Source organism: Muntiacus reevesi, chromosome X, assembly GCF_963930625.1.
Source record: "Muntiacus reevesi chromosome X, mMunRee1.1, whole genome shotgun sequence".
Lineage (NCBI taxonomy): Eukaryota > Metazoa > Chordata > Mammalia > Artiodactyla > Cervidae > Muntiacus > Muntiacus reevesi.
The window spans coordinates 27,572,963-27,597,150 of record NC_089271.1 but is presented as its reverse complement, the minus strand read 5'-3'; the positions used below and the strand labels follow the sequence as shown (position 1 = coordinate 27,597,150).

At 36.6% G+C, this 24,188-nt stretch overlaps 1 protein-coding gene across 1 annotated transcript in view; it reads right to left on the bottom strand.

The window, feature by feature from the left end:
- The window catches only part of IL1RAPL1 (interleukin 1 receptor accessory protein like 1), a 757,712-nt gene extending 741,131 nt beyond the window's left edge, over nt 1-16,581 (bottom strand). The window contains exon 1 of the mRNA XM_065916682.1: nt 16,563-16,581. Coding sequence (XP_065772754.1) covers nt 16,563-16,581 — 19 coding nt within the window. The remainder of the gene's footprint in view (nt 1-16,562) is intronic.
- Between the last annotated feature and the right edge of the window lie 7,607 nt (nt 16,582-24,188).

The following is a 24,188-nucleotide window of genomic DNA, read 5'->3' as shown; positions in this document are numbered from 1 at the left end:
TAATAAGCAAAACTACATAAAAGTACATTTCCAACCCACTGGATGACATGTAGGGAAAACAAGGAATTTTCCCAGTTTAGATGATATCTCAATTTGGGGGAAAACATTTAGTAAAATATAGTTTTTGATCCATCTATAACAGTTATGTTGTAACTTAACTTATAAAAGCTATTAGGTTAAATGCATATTGGCCAACTGGAATAAAGTTTACGGGATCTTATAGCTTCTACTTTGTCATAATTCACCACTACTTAATCTTATTTTTCTATATATTATTCCTTTCAATTTTCATATATATATATATATATTTCATCTTTTTAACCATATATATGTATCCTTGAAGGAAGTGATCCATTTGTTTGGTAATAAAAGAAACATAAAGGTTTATGTACATATTATTTTTTTCCTTTGGGAGAAAATATTTTCTATTTATCTCACAAGACTTTTGTCACAAGAAGATAATCCATGTAAAATTATGTCCAAATATATTTTACTCACAGGAAATAAAATTACTACCATCATTATTTATCTAAAAATGGAATAAAATCATTATAGTTCGGTATTAAACACAAATCTAACAGCACTTGACAAAGAGTTTGGAACTATATGCAACCCAGCTGCTCTGAGCCCAAGATTAACACTGCCAAATGTATTTGTTTTCTTAAACTCTGCTCAATCATAATTTAAAATAAACGTCCGTCCATATGTAGGTAATACATTTTCAAAGGTCTACTCTCTCAGGTGATTAAACTATATTTCTTGGCATGGTTCTTGTTAGCAAAAAAAAATAAATATAACCCTGGATGTTGAGAGAGGTCTTGGGAGGATATTAGGTAGAATTATCAATCACAGCAAATGCCTCTAAACATATGCTTTTTTCAAGCCTCTCATGATAGAAATCAGAATGAAAAAGATTTTCACCTCCTGTTGAAAACAACTGAATTCATATTTAACTGATGGATGTCTGACTTTTAATTATGGCACATTTTCTAATCTCCTTTGCATCGAGGAAATAACAGAAAAGAAAATAAGCTAACAATAGCAAATATACGGAGAAAATGAGAGAAAAATGAAAATAAAAATTTGAAACCTTTTAATGCCACCATTTTTCAAAACTAATGATATGTATGGATCAGGTAACTTCTGTCTCCAGTTGTACTTATTTGATACTAATGATATCTAATAAATTTACAGAATTTAATATTTATTGAGTCCTTCTTCCTGCCAGGTATAGTGCCAAGCTCCTGTTTCATCCAATCTTCACAGTAATCTTATGCAATAGCAATTATTTATTATAGTATCCATCGGACAGATGAAAAGTGAAAGTGAAAGTCTCTCAGTTCTGTCCGACTCTTTGCTACCCATGGACCATACAGTCCATGGAGTTCTCCAGGCCAGAAAACTGGAGTGGGTAGCCTTCCCCTTCTCCAGGGGATCTTCCCAACCCAGGAAATGAACCCAGGTCTCCCCTCATTGCAGGTGGATTCTTTACCAGCTGAGCCACAAGGGAAGCCCAAGAATACTGGAGTGGGTAGCCTATCCTTTCTCCACTGGGTCTTCCTGACCCAGGAATCAAACTGGTGAGCAAGAGTAAATTTAGACAGTTTATTTAACTTCACAAGTCATACACCTGGTAAGAGACAGAGTCAGTTTTCGAGACCACACAGTTTGAATCCAGAATCCATTGCATCTATCATGAAGAATAAAGTTGAGAATGCTATAAGTAACATCAATGTTTATGACTAGACTTACATTGTAACTGCATACATTTGGGGAGAATCTCACAAAATAAAATCAAACATTCAGTTCTAAATTCTCATCCCTTCAATTCAGATGTTTGAATTGCAACTGTAAGTTTGGGAAAGTGAACCATTTACTAATGTTATGTTCACAAGTATAAGCCAATACTTATGGACGATTTTCCCCAGATAAGGGGAGGGGTGAGACTCTCCATTCGACTGAACTTGAGACAAATTCCTCTGAATAATCCTCTCAGTTAGGCCTCAACTTTAGCCTATAAAAACTGCAAGTTTCAGCACAGATGATTTTATCTACCCTCTACTTTAAGAGTGTCAAACAAGGTTTACCATAATTTCTCACAGTTCATGGCCAAATCCCAAAGATGATATCACCATTCCCTTAAGTTCCTCCCAAGAAAAATCAACACTGCCAAAAGAAAATACTATTTGCTCCAATCAAAACTTGACTATAGGTCTCCAGCCTCCCTTTTCTTAGAGTGCTTACTTTAGAAAACGTTCAGTTGTAAATCCTTTACCTGTCTCTTTTGGATGTGTTTTCTATTGCATTGGCCAAAAAGTTTGTTTGGGGTTTCCTGCACGATGTTATAGAAAAAGCCAAACAAATTTTTTGGCCAACCCAATTCAGTTCAGTTCAGTTGTTCAGTCATGCTCAACTCTTTGTGACCCAATGAACTGCAGCACCCCAGGCTTCCCTGTCCATTACCAACTCCCAGAGCTTGCTCAAACTCATGTCTATCGAGTTGGTGATGCCATCCAACCATTTCATCTTCTGCTGTCCCCTTCTACTCCAGCCTTCAACCTTTCTCAGCAACAGAGTCTTTTCCAATGAGTCAGTTCTTCACATCAGGTTGCCAAAGTATTGGAGCTTCAGCTTCAGCATCAGTCCTTCCAATGAATATTCAGGACTGATTTCTTTAGGATGGACTAGTTGGATTTCCTTGCAGTTCAAGGGATTCTCAAGAGTCTTCTCCAACACTACAGTTCAAAAACATCAATTCTTCAGTGCTCAACTTTCTTTATGGTCCAACTCTCACATCCATACATGACAAATGGAAAAATCATGGCTTTGATTAGATAGACCTTTGTCAGCAAAGTTACATGATGTCTATGTTATTCATAGCTTTTCTTCAAAGGAGAAAGTTCCTTTTAATTTCATGGCTGCAGTCACAAAATCATCTGCAGTGATTATGGAGCCCAAGAAAACTGTCTGTCACTGTTGCCATTGTTTCCCCATCTATTTGCCATGAAGTGATGGAACTGGATGCCATGATCTTGGTTTTCAGAATGTTGAGTATTAAGCCAGCTTTTTCACCCTCCTCTTTCACTTTCGTCAAGAGGCTATTTAGTTTCTCTTCAATTTTGCCACAAGGGTAGTGTCATCTGCATATCTGAGTTTATTAATATTTGAATACAATACAACCCAATACAACACAAGAATGTCCTTCTTAAAGACCTGTGAGCCATATCCTTGAAATCCAATGACAAAGAAAGGTAGAGGACTTCTCTGCCAGTCTCTGAGAGCTGGTAGGAGCCTAAGGGACCAACTAGCAAAAACAGGTGGCCTAATCATATGGACTAAACACCTCTGTCTCCAAAAAGCCTCCATACTTTTGCTACAATGCAGTTGAACTCTACATTATGCTGAAGTCATTCTCTCCTACTGCAGTTCAGTTCAGTTGTTCCGTCATATTCAACTCTTTGCGACCGCATGGACTGTGGTATGCCAGGCCTCCCTGTCCATCACCAACTCCTGAAGTTTACTCAAACTCAAGTCCATTGAGTCGGTGATGCCATCCAACCATCTCATCTTCTGTCTTCCTCTTCTCGTCCTGCCTTCCATCTTTCCAGGCATCAGGGTCTTTTAAAATGAGTCAGTTCTTCACATCAAGTGACCAAAGTACTGAAGTTTCAGGTGCAGCATCAATCCTTCCAATGAATATTCCAGACTGATTTCCTTTAGGATGGACTGGTTGGATCTCCTTGCAGTCCAAGGGACTCTCAAGAGTCTTCTCCAACACCACAGTTAAAAAGCATCAATTCTTCTGTACTCAGCTTTCTTTATGGTCCAGCTTCTCACATTCATACATGACTACTGGAAAAACCATAGGTATGACTAGACAGAACTTTTTTTAGCAAAGTACTGTCTCTGCTTTTTAATATGCTGTCTAGGTTGGTCATAACTTTTCTTCCAAGGAGGAAGCATCTTTTAATTTCATGGCTACAGTCACCATCTGCAGTGATTTTGGACCCCCCCCCCAAAAAAAAATAAAGTCTGTCACTGCTTCCACTGTTTCCCCATCTATTTGTCATGAAGTGATGGGACCGAATGCCATGATAATAGTTTTCTGAATGTTGAGCTTGAAGCCAACTTTTTCACTTTCCTCTTTCACTTTCAAGAGACTCTTTAGTTCTTCGCTTTTCTGCCATAAGGGTGGTGTCATCTGCATATCTGAGGTTATTGATATTTCTCCCAGCAATCTTGATCCCAGCCTGTGCTTCATCCAGTCTGGAGTTTCTCATGATGTATTTTGCATATAAGTTAAATAAGCAGGGTGACTTTATACAGCCTAGATGTACTGCTTTCCCAATTTGGAACCAGTCTGTTGTTCCATGTCCAGTTCTAATTGTTGCTTCTTGACCTTCATAAAGATTTCTCAAGAGGCAAGTCAGGTGGTCTGGTATTCCCATCTCTTGAAGAATTATCCACAGTTTCTTGTGGTCCACACAGTCAAAGGCTTTGGCGTAGTCAATAAAGCACAAGTAGGTGTGTTCCCGGAACTCTCTTGCTTTTTCGATGATCCAGTGGATGATGGCAATTTGATCTCTGGTTCCTCTGCCTTTTCTAAAACCAGCTTGAACATCTGGAAGTTCATGGTTCACGTATTGCTGAAGCCTGGCTTGGAGAATTTTAAGAATTACTTTACTAGCGTGTGAGATGAGTGCAATTGTATGGTAGTTTGAGCATTCTTTGGGATTGTTTTTCTTTGGGATTGGAATGAAAACTGACCTTTTCCAGTCTTGTGTCCACTGCCGAGTGTCCAAATTTGCTGGCATACTGAGTGCAGCACTTTCACAGCATCATCTTTTAGGATTTGAAATAGCTCAACTGAAATTCCATCACCTCCACTAGCTTTGTTGGTAGTGATGCTTCCTAAGGCCCACTTGATTTCAGACTCCAGGATGTCTGGCTTTAGGTGAGTGATCACACCATCGTGATTATCTGGGTTGTGATCTCTTTCTGTGTAGTTCTTCTGTGTATTCTTGCCACCTCTTCCTAATATCTTCTGCTTCTATTAGGTCCATACCATTTCTGTCATTTATTAAGCCCATCTTTGCATGAAATGTTCCTTTGGTATCTCTAATTTTCTTGAAGAGATCTCTAGACTTTCCCATTATTATTATTTTTTTTTTGTCTATTTCTTTGCACTTATCACTGAGGAAGGCTTTCTTATCTCTCCTTGCTATTCTTTGGAACTCTTCATTCAAATGGGTATATCTTTCCTTTTCTCCTTTGCTTTTGCTTGTCTTCTACTCAAAGCTATTTGTAAGGCCTCCTCAGACAACTATTTTGCCTTTTTGCATTTCTTTTCCTTGGGGATGGTCTTGATCCCTGCCTCCTTTACAACGTCACGAACCTCTGTCCATAGTTCTTCAGGCACTCCATCTATCAGATCTAATCCCTTATATCTATTTGTCACTTTTACTGTATAATCGTAAGGGATTTGATTTTGGTCATACCAATTGATGATTTTGAACTGTGGTGTTAGAGAAGGCTCTTGAGAGTCCCTTGGAGTGGAAGGAGTCCCAACCAGTCCATCCTAAAGGAGATCAGTCCTGCATATTCATTGGAAGGACTGATGCTGAAGCTGAAACTTCAGTACTTTGGCCACCTGATGCAAAGAACTGACTCATCTGAAAAGACCCTGATGCTGGGAAAGATTGAAGGCAGGAAGAGAAGGGGACAACAGAGGATGGGATGGTTGGATGGCATCACTGAGTCAATGGACATGAGTTTGAGTAAACTCCGGGAGTTGGTGATGGACAAGGAGGCCTGGGGTTCTGCAGCCCATGGGGTCACAAAGAGTCAGACACAACTGAACGACTGAACTGAAGTGAAATGGAGCTGTATGGTCTAGTGGTTTTCCCTACTTTCCTCAATTTAATATAAAGTGAACTCTACTTTATGCTGAAGTCATTCACTCCTACTGCATTAGAGGAAGTTTACTGTTTTGCTGTTTTTAACAAGTGCCCCATGAAAAATTTTCTTTCGCAGGAATAGGGGAATTTAAATAACCCCACTGCATCATAGAAAATGACAAAAATTAATGAGAAAGAAATTGTAATTCTAACTAAAGTGAAAATAGTTTGCTGAAAGTTGAACTGCCTATAAATATGTCCAATAAAGAAAGAAAAATAAAAGTGCTAGTTTGACAATGGTGCCATGTTATTTGCATATGTACAATTGCTTTCTAAATTGTGTTACTGAAATGGAGGTCTCTCTGGAAGCAATTATTTATATTACATTTTTAAGGACTTTTTATTTTACATTGGAGTAAGCCAATTAACAATGTTGTGATAGTTTCAGGTGCAAAGCAAAGCAACTCAGCCATACATATACATGCATCCATTCTCCCCTAAACCCCCATCCCATCCCAGGCTACAACATAACACTAAGCAGAGTGCCCTGTGCCATACAGTAAATCTTTGTTGGCTATCCATTTTAAATATAGCAGTGTGTACATGTCCATCCCAAACTCCTTAACTATCCCTTCCCCCATTCATTCCTGCCTGGGGATAAAGAATACCAGTTCTTAAAGATGGATAACATAAATTGTCTTAAGATAAATTACAGACTTGTTATATTTTTACAAAAGTTTTACAACTATAAAAATTGTCAGAATTCTCCAACATGTACAGAACCAGCTATAGTGAAAAAGACAGTTATCAAAATAAATTTTATTTTACAAATTTAAAAAATTCAATTCTGAGAAAGGTCAATGGAAAATATAAAACAAACAAACAAAAATTTAATGAAAACTGCGTTAAATAGAAGATATGGTTAATTATATTTGCAAAGTACTTGATAAGAAATAAGGTTTATAAATATCAGAAGATTCATATTTTGAAATGAAACAGGATTTAAGACTGAATTATAGATTCTACAAATGGAAATTATCAGATGGAAAGAGATATTATCTTTATTTTTCCTTATTTTTTGTGCTCCTCCTAATCAAATACCATACATGGTAAACTAGGTAAAATAATGAGTGAAAAATCTACATGCAGTATATGATACAACCAGCACAAACTCTCATATTGCATAGTAATATTAATATGAGCTTAGTAGTATGAATATATAAGTATTAATATGAGCTTACTTGCTTTTACAGTAGAGAAAGTAATTATCATAGTTTTAGATATTATATCCTGCTCAGATGCACTATAACATATCCCTGTTAACACACACAAATTTATGGAAAAACATTATTTTATTTGGAAAAAAGTAGTGCTTCACTGGTGAACCCACAAATGTTCAACTGTGGCAGTTTTCTCTCAACTTTTCAATATGATTTTGAATTGAGAAAAATAACCTGTTAAAATTTCATGTGAACCATTTGCAAGTCATATATTCAAAGATGCCAAATAATATATTATTAGGAAGAATGATCATTCCATAGAGTTGAAATTTATTGCTGCATCATTTTTTTTTTTCTGAGTGCAAAATGCTAAGCCCCTAGTCAGAGTATGAGATACTAAATGCAACCAAGCAGGGGCTAGTCCAGAGTAGGAGAACCACCCCCACCCTCAAGTGGATAGTTTTAGCCAAAATGAGCCTTTGAATGGCTCTGCCCAGGAACGCAATGGCAATGATGAAATCTGGCCAGTGTAAAGCAGTATAATTTTCAGGGAATGTTTTCTTTATTATAATACAGATTTGCTTTTTCAATTGTGAGAGTTTGGTTTCTTTTAAATAAGCATTTTACTCTCAGTTCTATATTCCAAACCTCAACTTAAAACTTAGAACGTTATTTCTTTAATGCATAGGCTTAGAAACTTACATTAATACAGCAAGAATCTATATGCTCGTCCTGAGCAAGCAGTAGGTGCTTAATGAAAGGAAATGGAGTGAAAAAGTATCAATTGCACTTGCTTCAGCTATGTTTTAAAAGTAAAACTTGGAACATATGATTTAGCAATTGAATTTTATGACAGTCTGTTGAGATCCAGAAATAATTTTCCTAAGTCTAGGCTGAACGCACTTCCAACTCCTTTCATATGATCATTCCTTGCATCTGCCTATTTTAGGAAAGATCATAATATTTTTCATCATCTAGAGTATACTTTATTCTTTGAGGTAATGGGTAATTTCCGGTTTTTTTAAATTAATGCTGAAAAGTAATTTAACTATATGAGAGAATATTCACAAAACGATAATATTTTGCAAAAATAAAAGTGGTTATAACAACATTAATCAAACAAAATCACTCATCACTGTGGTGCATTTTCTCTGTTATTCTTTAATAGGTATCTTGGTTTTTGACATTAGTAACAAAAGTATTTGTAAACTTTTATACCTTAATTTTTACATTACAATATAACAAACATTTTACCATGTTGCTATTTTATCTTCACAACAATTTGTTAACTGCTAATGGATATTTATTGCATATTCACGAATAACAGCCAAATAAATAACTCTAATTCACATATTGTTCAATTATGTAACAAATTCATGAAGGCCCCTGGCAGAGCCTCCTTCTCTTGTATAAGCAAAGATGTTCTCTCCATACATTACTCTTAGACATGATTTAGCTCCCCGTTTTCCTAATAGTTGCTTTTTTCCTGAATGCAGGGTACATTCCACATTTCTCTTAAAGTATAACAAGAATAGAATACAATTATCTTGGAATGATAAAACAGTAGAAAACAGAATAGTATCATAATTGCCCTCAGTCTATTTCAATGGATAAAATTTAATTTACATTAGAACTGCCTAGGAAGGTTTTTTAATGCAGATTTCTGGGCCCCAACCTTAGAGGTTAGGTTTCAGTGAACAGCGTGTTGGGTCCTGGAATGTACACTTCTAGGTCACTCTGATGCCATTGGCCACACTCTGAAAATACTGACCCAGGTAATATATTTATGTTAAGGTGACCAATAACTGTCATTGCCTTCTTAACAGTCACATCAAAGTGTCAACTTACACTGAGCTTACTGGTGCATAAACTCCCTAAAGTCTTGTTTGCTGAATCCAGCTGTATCTTCCTTATTCTTCATTTGTGCAGCTCATTACTGTGGCCTGCGTTGAGAACTCTGTGTATCCTTATTAATTTTCAGCTTGTTACACTGGCACTTCCTTTTAGTCTGAGGGTATTTTATAAATCTTCATTCTGGTACTTTGCTTTGCATAATCCATAAACTTAATAAATAAGCCTTCTATCTTTATCCAAGTCACACACCAAAATATTGTACCACAAGAGCCGGAAGAAAAGAGTGGAATCAGGATCATGATGGTGTTTTAGAAATGCCAGCATTCCATCTAGACTATTTTTGTCTCAGATAAATAAACTGTCATCTTTTGGACATCATTATTTACTTCTAGGGAGACTAAAATAAAAAAGTATTCCTATAATGTACCTCAGTTTAATGTACATAGCAAAATCTTCTTGATATAATAATTTGACCTCTAATGAATACAGATCAAAAAATCTTTTTTATCTCTAAAAATTCCTGGTTTATACTCTTTGATACAATAAACCCCACAAATAAATACATGCAGGGTCTGTGAAGTCTCAGTTCTGAAATAAGTAAATCCTTTAGCATGAAAAAAATATTAACACTCAAAATAGTATCTCATTACAAATTTTACTCATCTAAGCTGTTTTATACAAAAGAAATGTGTTAAATATCCATTTCTGTCAGGTTACTCTTATAGCTCAATTGATTTGCATGATTAACATTTCAAGAGGAAAAAGCAGTGGACTGGTAAGCGCTATCAAATCATCTCCTACCATTGTCCATTCAGTAGGTTATGAAATTCTCTTCCTATGGATTTTGTTATGGCACTTTGTTTTTCACTTTCTTCTATTCTATTTTTTTTCATTACGTCTTTTCTATCTCTGGCTTCACTTACTTGGAACCCTCTTATATTTTACAGGACCCCCCTCCCAGGATTTACTGACCCTGGGCTTCTGTCCTCAACCCTTTTTTTAAAAAAATCATATTATGTATTTCTTTTTTTTTTTTTAATATTATTTTATTAGTTGGAGGCCAATCACTTCACAACATTTCAGTGGGTTTTGTCATACATTGACATGAATCAGCCATATAGTTACACGTATTCCCCATCCCGATCCCCCCTCCCACCTCCCTCTCCACCCGACTCCTCAGGGTCCTCCCAGTGCACCAGGCCCGAGCACTTGACTCATGCATCCCACCTGGGCTGGTGGTCTGTTTCACCATAGACAATATACATGCTGTTCTTTCAAAACATCCCACCCTCACGTTCTCCCCCAGAGTTCAAAAGTCTGTTCTGTACTTCTGTGTCTCTTTTTCTGTTTTGCATATAGGGTTATCGCTACCATCTATCTAAATTCCGTATATATGTGTTAGTATACTGTAATGTTCTTGATCTTTCTGGCTTACTTCACTCTGTATAATGGGCTCCAGTTTCATCCATCTCATTAGAACTGATTCAAATGAATTCTTTTTAATGGCTGAGTAATCTTCCATGGTGTATATGTACCACAGCTTCCTTATCCATTTATCTGCTGATGGGCATCTGGGTTGCTTCCATGTCCTGGCTATTATAAACAGTGCCGCGATGAACATTGGGGTGCACGTGTCTCTTTCAGATCTGGATTCCTCAGTGTGTATGCCCAGAAGTGGTATTGCTGGGTCATATGGCAGTTCTATTTCCAGTTTTTTAAGAAATCTCCACACTGTTTTCCATAGTGGCTGTACTAGTTTGCATTCCCACCAACAGTGTAAGAGGGTTCCCTTTTCTCCACACCCTCTCCAGCATTTATTGCTTGTAGACTTTTGGATAGCAGCCATCCGGACTGGCGTGTAATGGTACCTCATTGTGGTTTTGATTTGCATTTCTCTGATGATGAGTGATGTTGAGCATCTTTTCATGTGTTTGTTAGCCATCTGTATGTCTTCTTTGGAGAAATGTCTGTTTAGTTCTTTGGCCCATTTTTTGATTGGGTCGTTTATTTTTCTGGAATTGAGCTTCAGGAGTTGCTTGTATATTTTTGAGATTAATCCTTTGTCTGTTTCCTCATTTGTTATTATTTTCTCCCAATCTGAGGGCTGTCTTTTCACCTTACTTATAGTTTCCTTTGTTGTGCAAAAGCTTTTAATTTTCATTAGGTCCCATTTGTTTATTTTTGCTTTTATTTCCAATATTCTGGGAGGTGGGTCATAGAAGATCTTGCTGTGATTTATGTCAGAGAGTGTTTTGCCTATGTTCTCCTCTAGGAGTTTTATAGTTTCTGGTCTTACATTTAGATCTTTAATCCATTTTGAGTTTATTTTTGTGTATGGTGTTAGGAAGTGTTCTAGTTTCATTCTTTTACAAGTGGTTGACCAGTTTTCCCAGCACCACTTGTTAAAGAGATTGTCTTTTTTCCATTGTATATCCTTGCCTCCTTTGTCAAAGATGAGGTGTCCATAGGTTCGTGGATTTATCTCTGGGCTTTCTATTCTGTTCCATTGATCTATATTTCTGTCTTTGTGCCAGTACCATACCACAGTCTTGATGACTGTGGCTTTGTAGTAGAGTCTGAAGTCAGGCCGGTTGATTCCTCCAGTTCCATTCTTCTTTCTCAAGATTACTTTGGCTATTCGAGGTTTTTTGTATTTCCATACAAATTGTGAAATTATTTGTTCTAGTTCTGTGAAAAATACCGTTGGTAGCTTGATAGGGATTGCATTGAATCTATAGATTGCTTTGGGTAGAATAGCCATTTTGACAATATTGATTCTTCCAATCCATGAACACGGTATGTTTCTCCATCTGTTTGTGTCCTCTTTGATTTGTATTTCTATGGGCTTTCCAGGTGGTGCTAATGGTAAAGAACTCACCTGCAGTGCAGGAGACCTGGGTTCAATCCCTGGATTGGGAAGATCTGCTGGAGGAGGGAATGGCAACCCACTCCAGTATTCTTGCTTGGAGAATCTCATGGACAGAGGAGCCTGCCGGTCTACAGTCCATAGTGTCACAGAGTTGGACATGGCTGAAAGGACTTAGCACATATTCTGTTTGTTCAAGTTTCAGCCATTTAATACATCATCTTTTGGGGGGTAGAGCATGCCATGAGGCATGTGGGATCTTAGTTTCCAGACCAGGGATCAAACCCGAATTCCCTTCCTTGGAAGTACGGAGTCTTAACCACTGGACCACCAGGGAAGTCCCTAAAACTCTCGATTATTCCCAAATCTGTAACTACAGTTGAGTTTTAACTCCTAAACTCCAATCCTTACATTTGACTTCCTCCTGAACCTCTCTACTTGCATGTACTTAAGGCATCTTAAACTCAGTACATCCCAAAGTGAATATATTTGTTCCTTCTCCTTTATTCCCCATTATTATCATAATTTTCCTACTTCTAATCCAATAACCTACAAATTATTCTAAACTCCTCTCTTTCTCATTTGCTACATCCAACTAGCTACTGAGAATGCTGAATCTGCCTCCAGCTAGTTTGTTTAATGTAATTCATCTCTGGTTCTGACCTGCAATATTTGAGGACCTCTTTATCAGTCTCTGTCTCCAATTACACCTTCTCCTAGTCGTCCTTCATGCTGTCTCCAGAGTAATTACAGTGGATAGAAACTCAAGCTTATAAAAGTCAAAACTTTACTGTTATTTTTCTACAGCTAAATGAATATTCACTGGGCACCTGAACTTGAGACCCTATCTTACTTGCCCTAGGCCTGAACCTAAATTCCAAAGGATTTACATGGTGTCACATGAAGCAGTTTTTCTTTCTTTCTTTTTTTTTTAGTTATTGAAAAGTCATCTATCCATATTGAGGAATTTCCACTGGAACATCTCTCTAAAAATTATGAAAGCACAAAGTCAAAAATCAGTAATATCATACATTTACTGATGGTTCAAATTGCCCATTTTAAAACTTAGGAAGTCACTCATATGCCACGTGACAGGAAATAGTCCAAAGATCAGCACCTTTCTAAGAATGGTTGCCGACAAGGAAGGAGGCATAGGCATAGGTGGAAAGTGCTGAGATTTTGGTGGGCCATTTGTACCACTGGGTAGTGATGCATTCAACAAAACCAGACTTGACTTTCATGATAATGTGGGCTGACAATGGGGTTTGGAGTTGGGCAGCATGAAGTCACACATACTAATTATTTCTCTCCCCCCTAGAAAACCTGAGATACATCTCCAAAGAGAAATCAGACACATAAAAAACTGGAAAATAATTTCTAGCTCATTTTTTTTCTAAACCAAGCCTTGGTTACAATGAGACACTTGCCTTGAAGATGATGTCTACATTTCTAAGTAGAAATCAAGAACTTTCAGGCAACCTTCAGACTTGACCTAATATGAATTTTTTTCTTCAATTTTATTTAACAAAATGAAAGTAAATTAAATAACTCAGTTAGGTAAAACTCACTTTGAAGAACTACTTTTTTTTTTTTTTTTTTTTTTTTGGTTGCATAAGGTCTTAAATGTAGCATGCAGGCTTAGTTTCCCCATAGTATGCTGGATCTTAGTTCCCTGACCAGGGATCGAACGAGCATTCCCTGCATTGGAAGGCAGATAATTTACCACTGGACCAACTGGAAAGTCCCTGAAGAACTACTATTAAGTATTATTACTATAATTTCATAATTAAGTAATTACTCACCCATATTTGGGCTTCCCTTGTGACTCAGCTGGTAAGGAATCCACTTGCAATGTGGGAAACCTGGGTTTGATCCCTGGGTTGGGAAGATCCCCTGGAGAAGGGAAAGGCTACCCATCCAGTATTCTGGCCTGGGGAATTCCATGGACTGTATAAGTCCATGGGGTTGCAAAGAGTCGGACACGACTGAGAGACTTTCACTTCACTTCACTTCACCCACATGTATTAAATAATAATGCCTTTAAAGCAAATTTTAGAGATCAAATATCCTTATTTTAATATCCTTTATTTTAAATATACTGTTTGAAATATATATTTTATATTCCCATCTCCCCAGAATAGAAAGAAAACTCCTAATAACATGCTTCCCCCCACCTAAATGCTATACCACCAACATCTACAAAAGTGCCTGGCACATGTTAGGTACACATTAGATATTTGTAAATGAATAAATTTGAATCTCAAGCTCTTATTTGCTTTAGAAAGTCCATAAACATAAAAATGATCTTTTAATTAGGTGTAGAAGTTCTTTTGTGTTAAAAACTTTTCTTAAATTGGAGTCTATAAAAAGAGAGCTCTTTCCTAACAATGACATAAATATAAATGAAATTGTTCATGAAGAAATGTAGCACTTATTTTTTAAATAATCATAAACTTTTTTCTAATTTGTGTATGGTAATATTTCTTTTTCATGGTTTGATTCATAATATTCAGGTTCAGTGATTTTTTTAAAATGCTCCTTCAATCAGTTTTAGTATATTTGATACTAATATAATATCAGTTGTATTAAATATTAGTTATAACTAATATCTCAGGTTATTATTTAATTTAAGCAATCCTCACTCAGATCTATTAAGGGAAATAAACTGTGACTTCGCTTAAGTGCAGGAAGCTCTAAAACGTTCAAGAGGTTATTCTTTTTAACTTTTTATTTTTAAATAACTACAAATTCAAAAGAACTTGTAAAGGTCCCTTGTACTTTTCACCCAATTTCCTCAATGGCAACATCTGATATAAGTCTAGGATAATATCAATACCAGAAAACTCGACGTTAGGATAATCTATAGACTTTATTCAGGTTTTGCCAGTTTTTACATGTATTGATTCATATGTGTGTGCATTTGTGTATGTAATTCTATACAATTCTATTACATGTATAGTTTCATGAAACCACACCACAATCTAGACATGGGCTGTTTTATTCTACCATCTCAAACTAAATCCCTTGTCCTATACCTCCAGCCTGCCCTTATTTTTTAATACACTGTATTTTAGAAAAGAATCCTATATTTTAATTGGCTTGTCTTTCCATAAAGGAACAAGTTTTCCTAGATTTCTGATACAGGTATGTTTCCCCGTATTTTTTTTTTCCTACGAGGCTGTTTGTCTTTTAAAATCTTAAATGAAATGGTTATTTAATGCTCTATTTTCTGTCACACTTTCTATTGAGGAATACGGCTTTATAAATTAAAAAACAGAAAATTTTATTTTATAAGATGGCAGTGTGGGAGTTCTGAGAGTTTGTGTTAAATAAAACAACACTTAGTTTAATCACTAGCAATTCAAATAATTAGTAGGAAATACTAATGCATTTTAGTAGTTCAATTTACCTGTAAGTTTCTACTTGTCAATATTAACACTGTTGACAATTGGGAAAAAAAACTCATACAAAATTTTAAATGGAAAATCTGATTATCAATGACATTCATGTAGCAAGGATTACTATAGCAAAGTGAGCAAGAAACAAACAAAACAAAAAAAAATTATTTTTCAGTCACTCAAATATCCTTATAGCTATGCTTTATAGGAGAAATGCTTGTCAGCATGCTACCATTCACAGATTCTATCATATAAATATAGACCATGCAACCAAATATATTCATCATTTTTGACTAGCGTGAAGACTATTTCTGAAGCTAAGTATTTTACATTTACATAGTTATTGCTGTTAATATTCTATGTATTTAATGTATTATTTATCTTGTCTAGATAACTTTCATTACCAACCATTTTCCAATCATTTCTGCTTATGATAAAAATTATAACTTCAAACTTGTGTCATTCAAGGATCAACTGCAATGTCTTTTGCTTCCTAGCTTTTAGTTCTTTACAGTACATTACAAAGGAAATGACAGCAACTAGTTACTTGTAAATAAGAATTCAAAGTCTTAGGTAAATGCTTATCCATTAGAAAATCACTCCATCTAGTAAACTAGTTCACTGGAAAGAAATTTTGGTCCACCAAATGCATGTTATGAAACCCAGATGCCTTGTTTCTCTAGGTATGTGCTTTTAAGAGATAATATATAAATCCTAAAGAATTATATAATAGGAATTAAACTTTAAGTTTCAGTTGAAGAACAAAACATATTCCATCTGCTATGTCTCCTAACTACTCACTTATGTGAGGAAGTGAAGGTATAAAAAGTTGAAGAAAGAGATATTGGAACCAACTATCTGTATGCCTTGGAGTCCTGCCCCTTTTGGAGTGGCTGGAAATATTTTCATCTTTATCCTGAATCAAGAGAAAACCTTCACTCTACCATTTGTGGGAGAAAAAATAAAAGAATATACAGCCAAGTTAAAGAGAGCTGACTATTGCATTGCACTGATTCCAAATTTTATTGGAACATGAATGGCAAAGAGGTGGGCTGTGTGTGATAAAGAAATGGTGTGGGTTCATCATAGGTCTTAACCAAGAGAAATATCTGGGAAGGCTACAGACCTCAGCAGGAAGACTTGAGGAGACCTACTGAATGCCATGAGACTGGAGGGAAGACTGGGATAAGCTAAACGGGAGCTACTTTGCCCAGTGAGAGAAACCACAGGTGAAAGGTGCCACAAAGGGGCAGGTAAGTGCTCTCTGAGTGAGTCTGTGGACCATCACCCCAATGCCCAAGATGTAAACATCTACTGGTCCACTCACCTCTTTTCCCTCCCTGCATGGTAACTGTGAGGAATCCAAAACCAAGTTAGCAAGACATTGAAAAATATGTAAAAGTGCATGGTGATAACTAAAGGAACCTAGTGTACAGTCCAGGGAACTCTACTCAATACTCCTTAATGGCTGATATAAGAAAATAATCTTAAAAAAAAAAAAAGAGTGGATATATGCATACAAAGTGAAAGCAAGGGAATTCCAGAAAAAAAATCTACCTCTGTTTCATCGATTGTGCTATAAAGCCTTTGACTGTGTGGATCATAACAAACTGTGGAAAGCTCTTAAGGAGATGGGACTACCAGACCATCTTACCTGTCTCCTGAGAAACCTGTGTGCAGGTCAAGAAGCAACAGTTAGAACCGTGTATGAAAAAACTGATTGGTTCAAGATGGAGGAAGGGTTACAACAAGGCTGTTTGCTGTCACCCTGTTTGTTTAACCTGTACTCTGAGCACATCATGAGAAATGCCGGGCTGGATGAGTTACAAAGTAGAATCAAGATCCGTGGGAGAAACATCAACAACTTCAGATATATGGATAATACCACTCTAATGGCAGAAAGAGCCTCTTGATGAGAGTGAAGGAGGAGAGTGAAAGAGCCAGCTTAAAACTAAACATTAAAAAAAACCTAAGATCATGACATCCAGCCTCATCACTGCATGGCAAATAGAAGGGGAAAAGGTGGAAGGAGTGACCGATTTCCTCTTCTTGGGCAGATGGTGACTGCAGCCATGAAATCGAAGATGATTGCTTCTTGGCAGGAAAGTGATGACAAACCTAGACAGTGTGTTGAAAAGTAGAGACATTACTCTGCCGACAAAGGGTCCTATAGTCAAGGCTATGGTCTTCCCAGTGGTCACACGTGGTTGTCAGAACTGGACCTTAAAGAAGGCAGAACATCAAAGAATTGATGCCTTCGAACTGTGGTCCCTTGGACTGCAAGAAGATCAAACTAGTCAATCTTAAGGGAAATCAACCTTGAATACTCATTGGAAGGGCTGTGCTGAAGCTGAAGCTCCAATTATTTTGGTCATCTGAGCAGAGGACTCATTGGAAAAGTCCTTGATTCTGGGAAAGATTGAGGGCAGAAGTAGAAGAGGGCATCAGAGGATGAGATGGTTGGATGGCATCACCGACTCAATGGACATGAGTTTGAGTAAACTCCAGGAGTTGCTGATGGACAGGGAGGCCTAGTGTGCTGCAGTTCATGGGGTCACAAGGAGTCAGACATGGTTGGGTGACTGAACAACAACAACATATGTGTATGCATGACTGATTCACTTTACTGTACATCTGAAACTAACACAACATTGTAAATCAATTATAAGCTAATAATTTTTTAAATGCATGGCAGAGAAATAAGAAAATAAACCACACCTTCCAGCATCCCCACTAGGGGATGGAGGAGATATGGAGAAGGAAAGTATGAAAGTGTTAGTCGCTCAGTTGTGTCCGACTCTTCATGACCCCATGGACTATAGCCTGCCAGGCTTCTCTGTCCATGGGATTCTCCAGGCAAGAATGCTGGAGTGGGTTGCCATTCCCTTCTCCAGGGGGTCTCCCCAACCCAGGAATCAGGAAGACAGTACTTTAAATACATTTAGAGTTTTAGATTATTATTGGACACATTAATTACTGAGAGGGGGGTCTTTCGCCTTCTGAAGGTTATCCAAAGGGTCACCAGCTGTATACTACATTTCATGGAGAAACTGAGGAACAGTAGCGCCATACTCTTAAAACAAAAGTAGGAGGTAAGTTTGAGTTACAATTGTATTATATTATATAAGTGCTTGTTTATTTAATCCTTATAACTATTGGGTTGGTCAAAAAGTTGAAAGATTTTACAGAAAAATCCGAATGAAACTTTTGGTCAACCTAATATTAAATAATTTCCTTAATAGCTAATGTACTCCAGAATTAGTTATATAAATAAGCAAGGAAGCCTCTTCAATAAATGCAAACATACAGGCAGAACTTATCAAATTAAAGTGTGTTTGAGTCTAAAAGCCATGCCCTTTACATGACTGCACATTGCAAAAAGTATATACACATGGTCTATTTTGCTTTGTCTTCATGTCAAAGAAGTTGTTTTGTAAAGAAATTCGAAAGAAGGTGGACTTGTTTGACAAGTAAAATATATGGACTATCTAAACTCAACTGGTCCTGAAAGGAACTAAAAGGAAAAAAAAAAAACAAAACAACACCACACATTTCCCAATTGCTCCCTTCTTGTGGCTCACAGTTGCATATTAAACCCATTAAAGTAATAATACTTCAGAAGCAATAGTCTTTAAGTTTCAGTGGAAAAAATAGTGCTTTAGGAAACATGCCATGAAATACTGATTCAACTAGAGTATTTTTAAACTCAATTATAGTACTAAATAGCTTTTTCAACTTTTAAGGAAATTTAAATTTTGCTATATCCCTCTTTGTCACACAATTCTATTTTTTTTTCAGTTTTATTCTCCACTAGATTTCTGTTTCAATTCAATAATTTCAGCATTTCTATTTTGAGAAATTATAGATAATTAACTACTCTCTGTCCCTCCAGATTGATTTAAATTATTATAGAAAATGGAATTCAAAGTTTTTAATGTGCACTAGGGGGGAAAAAACACATTGATGGTAATTATTAGTAATTAAATGCTTTTAAAATTAGGAAGATAAATATAGTGCTATCCTGCCATTCAAATTCCTCAGAGTCACAAAGGAGGAGACTTTAAGAGATGGCTTAAAGGAAAGGAAGTTTATTGTAAAGAATCAGAGGGAATTCTATAGAAGAAGAATGATTCCAATCACATGCCTGGAGGCTGTAAGCAGTGCAGGCTCCTGGAAAAACTGCTCTAGTTTCCACCCAAGCTGGAGGATCCACCCGTTTCTTTGCACTGACTTCCTATGTACAAAGACAGGAATGCTTTTGGGAACTTACCTAATTGGAATAACACTACACCAGAGGGCAGGGCTCTAGAGGGTAGGTTAAACCACCGCAGCAGAAATGGCCGTGGTCCCTTGGGTGCAGTACAATATAGGGTTTCCTCCTGGTTTCAGGCTGGCCAATGTCAGTATGCCAGTGCGCAGCTAGAGTTTCCCATAAGAAAGCAAACTGGCACGTCAGCCAAAAAGGATGAGGACTTAGACTTAGACTTCCCTGGTGGTTCAGTGGCTAAGATTCTGTTCTCAATGCAGGGGGCTCAGGTTCAATTCCTGGTCAGGGAGCTAGATCCTGCATCCTGCGACTAAGACCTGACACAGTCCAATAAATAAATGAATATTTATTTTAAAAAGACAAGAAAAAAACGTATGCAGACAGAAAATTAGGGGAGTAGATGACCATAAATGCATAAGAATGCATTTATGCAAATGAAAGGTGTTTCTCTGTCATCCAGTATAATCTTCAAATTCTGATTCTGTCATTTATTTGTTATCTCAACTTCCTTGCCTACGAAATGAATATTTAAAAAAAATCTACACAGCAGTGTACATCATGTATCCAAATATCTAATACAGTATCTGTCATAGATTCATCAATGGATCAACAACTATTATTATTGTTACACTTATTAGTCATAATAAAAATATATATTAAAGATATAATATTAAACCTTATTAGAATGTGTCAGTTTGAAGAACAGAGTTTCTTTTTCAGGTTACCATGGTAACATATTGCCACAACAATGGGAACAGGGAAGGGGATGACAAATATCATTTTCACTCCCCCTCCTTCTCTCCCTTACATTCCTTCTGTTTTTCCTTTTTTGTTGGGGCCACTTCGTAGAATTCCTAGCCTTTGTCACATACTAGAGTAAAAGATTGTACGCATGGAGTCAGATGTTTTCTGGCATCCTAATATTTCATTTCTGCAAAACCAATCATACTGGCCTGGCATTCTGTTCAACTTGGTTACAAAGAAGTCATATGAGGCCAAATGTATAATTGTTTCCATTCCAGTATTTTTGTTACAGGCTTTCAACTCTGCTGCATGTACGTAGTTTCTTTTTAAACAGTGGATATGCTAATCATTCATTTTTATAGCATCATTGTATTTTGTATGTGTCATGAATTTTTGTGAATGAAAACAAACATTTCCACATGGCAACTTGAAAATAAATTTTAAGAGTTTACTGCAGTCTGATAAGAAAAAGCCTATTAACAGTGAGTTATTTTTTAAAAGACTCAGGTGGCAAAAATGCTAAAACTAACAGTAGGGTGACCATTTGGACTAAAACTAGACATATTTATTTTATTTAAGTCCTCATTCTCCATCTTCATAGTCATTTCCTGCTCCTTGCCTAGAATACCTCTTTATCATCATAGTCAAAATTAGACCCATTTTAAAATACTTTAAAAATACTTTAAAAATAAAATAGAGCCTTTCGTTGCCACCACCACCTTGATATCTGAGCCCAGCTGGTGAAGGTCATTTCTCCTTTCTTACACACCCATTTTACCTTCTCAAGCAATTAATCATATTCTTCCTTATAATTAGTCATAGATATAGTAATATCTCCCTCTGTTACATTGTAAATCACCCTGAGAAGAAGGTTTATAGTTTAATTATGTTTTATGACTTACAGTAGTAAGAAGTCAGCATTATTCATAGAATATATCCTAAGAGAAGAGTATTAAATTAGAAACAATAAAGTAAAAGGGAGCCAGGGCTAACAACGATAATTACACTAATCTTTATGGAGAATTTACTTTGAGTCAGTCATTGCGCTAAGTGCTTTACCTAAATTTCCATTTGATATAACAACCCTTTGAGATGACCAATATCATTATTCCCATTTTAGAGTTAAAGAAAGGGAAACTTAAGACAGGTAAACAATTTCCCTCAAGGTCACACAGCAAGGTCAGGATAAAGTCATGTTAAGAGTCCATGCCATTAAGTCATTTTGTCAGAAACCAAAATAGAATACAGACACATTAGAAATTTACCACCATGCCTATTTGAGAACAGAGCTCTAAGGAATATTTCCAGTCCATTAAATAGTCTGTAATTGTATGAATGACAAATGCAAAGTTTTACATAGTGACTCACTTGACAAAAAGCTCTTGACATCTAAAAATATATTTTTTAAACCACAAATTACACATGATCATTTTAAAAGTATCATTAAAAGTGGTAAAAATGACAGATTTCTAACAGTGTACAATTAACCCCATGAATACTTTATGAGACCTTCATGGAACGATAAAAATCATCATGGCTCTGGGAACACCATAATACATCTTATATAGCCTAACAAAAATTTCTTCTGCATTAAGTTCAGTGGAATAATAGAAAATGATCTGTATAATTCATTTTGACATGAGAGCATTATTTTATTTGCATTTTCATATAGTGCTCATCAAAAAATTGGAAAAGAATAGGATCACCGTCTCTATGAAGACGACATAATTTAAATGGCTCAATTTAATTCTACAGGGGTATGTTAGGTGGTACTTTGCAGAAAACAAACCTTAACCTAGTAATAATTTAAATATCAACTTTCAATCAAATGTCATCATATGGGCTCTGATGAATACTGGTTAATTTAATTAATTCATCAAATCTTTATTACCACTACCCTCTGAAATAGGACTTTCCAGGTGGCTCAGACGGTAAAGCATCTGCCTACAATGCAGGAGACCTGGGTTCGATCCCTGGGTGGGGAAGATTCTCTGAAGATGGAAATGGTAACCCACTCCAGTACTCTTGCCTGGAAAATCCCATGGGAGAAGCCCGGTGGGCTACAGTCCATGGGGTCGCAAAGAGTCGGACACGACTGAGCGACTTCATTCACTTAACTTATTCACCCTCTGAAATAATTTATTAGTTGCTTGAAACACAGACTGTTTAAATAACATTGCTGCTGCTTAGGCACTCATGGTCTAGAAATGGGAACTAGAGGTGTGAACAAGCCAGGCTGATAGTGTCTGCTGCTGCTGCTGCTAAGTCGCTTCAGTCGTGTCCGACCCTGTGCGACCCCATAGACGGCAGCCCACCAGGCTCCTCTGTCCCTGGGATTCTCCAGGCAAGAACACTGCAGTGGGTTGCCATGTCCTTCTCCAATGCATGGAAGTGAAAAGTGAAAGTGAAGTTGCTCAGTCGTGTCCGACTCAGAGATGGTGTGTATTTTATAACAAAAGTATATACAGGCTGAAATGGGAGCCTAAAAAACATGATCAATTCTAACTAGAGGAATAAAAAAGTTTCATTGAGTGAAAATCTTGAAAACAATTTGAGTCTGGAAATGAGGGGTAAAAAAGATATATATATATATTTATATATTATAAATTATATATTTATATAGTTACATATTATATAATATATATAAAATTATAACTAAAATTTTATTATATATATAATATATATATATAATTATATATATATATTATATATATTTTTTTAACAGGAATGGGGTTAAGGAGAAGGGAGGAAGGCATGTCAGACAGTGGGAAAAGCTTAAGCAAAGAGACAGAGACTAGAAAATAGTCTCCCATGTACTGGGGATGACAGATTGGACTATGGAGTGTGAGAAGGGATAAAAGTGTGATGAGGGGAATATTTGGAAAGATAATGAAGAACTAGATTGTGAAGAGCTTTGTCAAAGACATTATCCTGCTTGTACTTTATTCCATAGATATCTCACAGGCCATGAAAATGCCCAGGCAAACGACTTACAGAACGAGATGTAGATTTGAAAGAAAATAACACTGGTAATCCAGAGTGAGGAGGCTGTATCAGAAATATGGAGATGTGAAGAATGGGAAAATGTTTAGAGGTCTACATTAGCCCAGATCAGGGTGAAGTGATAATTTACAAGAGGGGGGAACCAGAACAAGTTATTTCCACAGTACACATTTTAGAAAGATTTGATTTCTTTTTGTTGTGACGCTCACTGGAAGGCAATACTGACATTTAGTATTTAAAACATGTATTAGCCTCCTAAGGCTGTTGTAAAAAACTAACCATAAACCTAGTGACTTAAAACAGCACAGATTTATTATTTTACCATTTATTTTATTTTACCATTTATTTTACCATTCTGGAGATCAGAAGTCTTAAGCAGATAGGCAGGGCTGTATTCCTTTTGGAGGCTATAGAGAAGAATCCGTTTTTATGCCTTTGCCACTTTCTAGAAGCTTCCCACATTCCCTGTCTCATGGTTCTGCATCACTCTGAGCTCTCTTTCCTTTCACCACATCTCTGACACTGACCCTCTTTTCCTCCCTCATATAAGATAACCCTGAGGCTGTGACAGGCCCACTCTGATAATCCAGGATAACATCTTCATCACAAGATCATTATATCAGTCACACCTGCAAGGTCTCTTTTGTCATATATTTTCACAGGTTCTGAGCATCAGGACATGGCCATCTTTGGAATATGTGAAGTGAAAGTGTTAGTCGTTCGGTCGTGTCCAACTCTTTGCAATCCCGTGGACTGTAGCCTGCCAGGCTCCTCTGTCCATTGAATTCTCCAGCAAGAATACTTGAGTGGGTAGCCATTCTCTTCACCATTCCCAAATGACAAAGCATCGTCCCACCATTTGCACGACTTTGGAATGCTCCTCTGGACACTTACAAAAGTGAAAAGAATTGTTTCTAGTTACGTGAACCTAGAGCCTAA